At 35.0% G+C, this 4,488-nt stretch overlaps 1 protein-coding gene across 1 annotated transcript; it reads right to left on the bottom strand.

The window, feature by feature from the left end:
- Positions 1-1,944: 1,944 nt before the first annotated feature.
- Positions 1,945-4,260, bottom strand: LOC118264459 (lipase 3-like). The gene has a single exon (XM_035576977.2). It carries the CDS (start codon positions 3,770-3,772, stop codon positions 2,306-2,308), a length of 1,467 nt encoding a protein of 488 aa, XP_035432870.1. The 5' UTR covers positions 3,773-4,260; the 3' UTR covers positions 1,945-2,305.
- Positions 4,261-4,488: the final 228 nt, after the last annotated feature.

A 4,488-nucleotide genomic window follows, 5' to 3' on the forward strand; every position in this document is an offset into this window, starting at 1 on the left:
CTCCTGCCCAATCAGCAACAATGACCTACCGATGCTCCCATGTCCGATAAACACTTACGTCAGGCGGTAGGTGAGGATGCTGTACAGCCTTTCAAACCACTCCTCAAACCGAGACTCACCGCTGCAATAACAGCGAGCCCAATAACCTAAACACTACTATTATGAAACTGTTTACATTAAAATCACAACCTTAAACCCCAAAAACCTCTTTCAGATTCAACAAACAATTGCATGGTAAAAAGAAGTCCAAAGTCCAAAAGGATTTCTGTTTTAAAAGTATAAACCGAATCATTTCGGGAACCGTATTTGCATTAGATACTAATTTTGGACAGCGAATTAAAATAAAGGTTTTTCAGTTAAACAACGCACCCCGGCTAATGTTCTCTGAATACCATTAATGTAAATCTGTTTTGCAAATTATTCTCCGTTTTTTTATTCGCCTGTCTTCATTGTCTCGTGCCATGGGTCGAATCCCTTTGTTTTATCGATAAACAAAGAATTGTATGGTTCCTCCCTACAATAAGGTAAATGCTATACGGACCAGGCGTTCAAAATATGCTGAGAATTTAATGAACTAATTAATAATTAAGGTATGTTAGTACTGTCATTGCTTAAATTACTTGGGTTTTCTTTTTGACAATAAAAATAATACTTGTAGTAAAATATTTTTAAATAATATTTGTTGAAGCCTGATTAAAATTGTTTTCCGTGTTTTAATATTTAATTGCATTTGTTGCTCGCGACTTTGTCCGTTTAGAATAATGTCTTCCAACAGATTTTGGGTAGGTACTTGAATTTCTTGTAAAAAATATCTAAAATAAAAGTAAAAGTAGCCTTAGTACATCAGCAATGCACAATCAGTCTAGCGATGTCAGAAATAAGCCAGAACACACATTCTATATTTTCTTTCATTCTATATTTATAGAAACACATAGACAAAAAATGTAGAAAAATATATTATGGTGCATGTATGTTGTATTCATATTATGCACATGCATAGTACGACTCAGTAAAAAGCGACTATTTCAATGTACAAACCAACACTCCAATTTTAAGCGTAGATTGCTGCTTACCTTTCATTCCCCTACAGACGAAATTTTTAATTGAAACCTGTGTTTATAAAAATACTGTTACGAGATGGTAAAGTTAGGATGAAATATGAAAGCAATGTTCATTAAATCCCCGTACTTTAATAACTAACATGTCTTTTCCGACATAAAAACTTCGAAGTAGCGAGCATCAGCTTCAGTATTATGTTTCCAACTTAAATTACACATTCTCAAAGGACTTTACATCATCAGTAAAAGCGAATACTTAAATAAGTTATTAACCAAAGTCTGCACCACTAGTTTCAGTTATGAACATTATATGTATTTACTTACCATACCACGTAACAGTGTAAAAAAAGTTATTAAAAAAAATAATACTAAGATATTATTTTTTACTTTTTTTTCAATTTAGTTTAGAATTTTTCACATACTTAGGTACCTATAATACTAAGACACACAGCCTAACTGCATAAAATGTAAATAATGTACCACGAGTTTCAAAATTATTTATAACTTAATTACATTCTATATGCACGAAGAATATGATCACTGAATGGGGAAACGTAAGCCGAAGTAACAAAATTTCAAATGCAATACTAATAAAATATCAACTTTATCTTCACAAAATTTACTTAAGTCTTTGTCTCATTAAGACAAGTAGTATACAGAACTATTCATACGGTATTATATAAAATTAAAAAATAAACAATGTCCATAGAATACAATGGACTTGTAAAGACTACCTATTTCGTGATACACGATTTTTCCACAACAACGACACAATCTTAACGATGTGAGCAGTTACAGACATTTTTCAATAGCAAAATAATGTACATTTACTTTTCTATTATCACTGTCCTTACTGTAAGGATCGTGGTGTTTTCAATGATAATATTTTTATTGTTTATTTTTATATTGACATTTTCGACATGTTATGCAAGCGTCGGTGTCGATTCGTCGGTGTCAGTATTTTCATACAATTTGCATTGTGCAAATCATTTGCGACCATCGAGGCATAGGCTTAAACATGTTTTGTTGTTCCTCAAGGTTACCAGACCTTTGGTTTGCAGAAATAAATAACCACACAAGGGATTTCACATTTTTTTATTGGAATGGTATATAAACAAAACAGAAAAAAGCTGTTTCATAATAAAATAATTCAAGTATGGCGGTATAAAAGTACATAAAAATGGCTATTCCATTTAAACGTCTTCGTTTTTTTCTATCAAAATGCATTTAACTAGTTAAAACATCATCTAAGCAAGGTCGGAATGAACTTCATTAGAATTTTTGGCATTTCCAATAATGGCCAGGCCGCTATCTAGAAACTCTAATACTTTCTTAAAAACAATTTCATCAGCACGAGCTCCCCAAACGAACTCAGTATGGCTCATATTTCTACCTCGAATTATGTAGTGGTCAATAGGATTAACTATACTAAAGTATAACCTTAGTACATCAGGAATAGTTGCGAGCCAATCCTCACTGGAACTAAACAAAGCAATGGGTAACGTCACCTGGTTGAGGGGAAACTCTTCATACACATTATTGTACCTGTGAAATTTTCCACTTTTCACCAACTGGGCGTAGTGCATTATCGTGTCTGTTGATCCACCAGCTGGTACGTGGTACAGCAATCTTGCAAGAAAACTAAGATTCCAAGCGTGGTTATCTTCCGGTATACCACCACTGATAAAGTATAAAGGGTTACAGCAAAACAGTAATGGACCTTTACAGTATTTTAACGCAAGCCATTTTGGTATTTTTCGTGTAGGCACAAATTCCTTGTTGCCTATAAGTTTAAGGAGTTGTTCTGGTGGACTAGATGCCATGGCTGTCAGAACTTTAAATGGTCCTTCAACATTACTCATGAAAGCTAGTGGTGCGAGCAGGATGCCCACTCTTAAATACTGATTATATTGAGGATTCGTTGAAAGTAGTACTAATAATGCTGTAGCACCCATCGAATGTCCTATGTAATCAATCGGATCGTCACTTTTCTTTATATTTCGAATGTAATCGATAACTGCCGATAAATCGTGTTCTCCCATTTCTTGGAACGAAAACCTCCAGAAGGAATCTGAGTCAACAGCCATTTTGACATGACCACGCGAGTAGTAGTTCCCTCTAGCATTTGCCATCCAAACATCGTAGCCAGCGTCAGTTAAAATATATGGAAGAGATTTTTCGGGTCCCAACAGAATCCAATCTGCGGAACTGCCAAGTAAACCATGATGAAGTATCACGGTCTGGTTAACTGTCAATATGTCCGCACTTCGGTCCTTGCGTGGTGATATTCGATGTAAAGTAAGCAGGTAACCGTCCTTTGTATGAATGACGTGAGATTCTACTCTCCTTCCGTGCAGCGTGGCCAACTGTGGAGTGGACATGAGTGCAGTCGGCTCCGACTTGAGATTGATGTATTCTGGAATTTCCGTTTCATTCTCAGCTGCTGCTTTCTCAACAAAGTCATTGAAATTGCTCTTAAAGTTCGGGTCTCCAATCCGGGTTAGAGTCGGGTAGTGTAGTCGTAACACAGGTCTTTTGTTTGTACCCGTTGATAACAACATATTTTCCACTTGGGCTCTTATAGTTATGAAAGTATTTGTCACTGTATCAGCTATATCTGTTATTTTGCCCACAATATAGTCAAATATTGGAGCACAAGTCACTTTTTGATTGAAAGACAGTAATATAACGAAAGTCAATATTGGAACCTTCATGATCCACACGTCCTTTAGAATAGCGCTCGCGTAACTGATTAAGTATTACGTAACTATCACAATCATGGTTAGATACTTCTTCAATATATTTACAAAATAGAACAATGGTAAGGTCCCTATATTTTATAACACTTTTCATGAGTCATTGACTACATTGTTTTGAGTACCATTGATACGTTTTTAAAACATTCAAATTAAAACCGTAGATGGTTTACCCGAGAAATTGTAACACTGACACACAACTGTATTAAGAGTACGAAGGTCTCAGCATGTTGTACACATACAAGGATTTAAGACACAAGTTCACTTTCAAACACTTGAACGAGACACATATTGTTCTCAACATTTAGATCAAAATCTGCCAAACCGTCTATTTAACTGTGATCTAATTTGTGTTCTAATAAACCACTACTGTAACAACGACGGCTCGACAAACACTGTTTATTTGATTTTGCTTAACAAACTGCATCGATGACTTGCCCATTAGATGACTTGCCACTGATTGAAGATCTAGACTGAGAATAACACAACATAATACTCTTTGTTTAGTAAATAATATCCAACAGCGCTATTGTTACAATCAGGTTCTGTAAGCAAACAATTACATAGTTTAAATCAGCCATAAATATTTGATTGATAATAATGAGTAATACATATTCTGTTGCAGTTACCTGGTCCCACGAATGGCATAACACAATGAACGTTAGTAGGCTTAA

The sequence above is a fragment of the Spodoptera frugiperda genome, chromosome 25, assembly GCF_023101765.2.
Source record: "Spodoptera frugiperda isolate SF20-4 chromosome 25, AGI-APGP_CSIRO_Sfru_2.0, whole genome shotgun sequence".
Classification (NCBI taxonomy): domain Eukaryota; kingdom Metazoa; phylum Arthropoda; class Insecta; order Lepidoptera; family Noctuidae; genus Spodoptera; species Spodoptera frugiperda.

What these genes read in the sequence shown, in the direction of transcription:
- LOC118264459 (XM_035576977.2), bottom strand. Translation starts at nt 3,772, where the DNA reads ATGAAGGTTCCAATATTGACTTTCGTTATATTACTGTCTTTCAATCAA.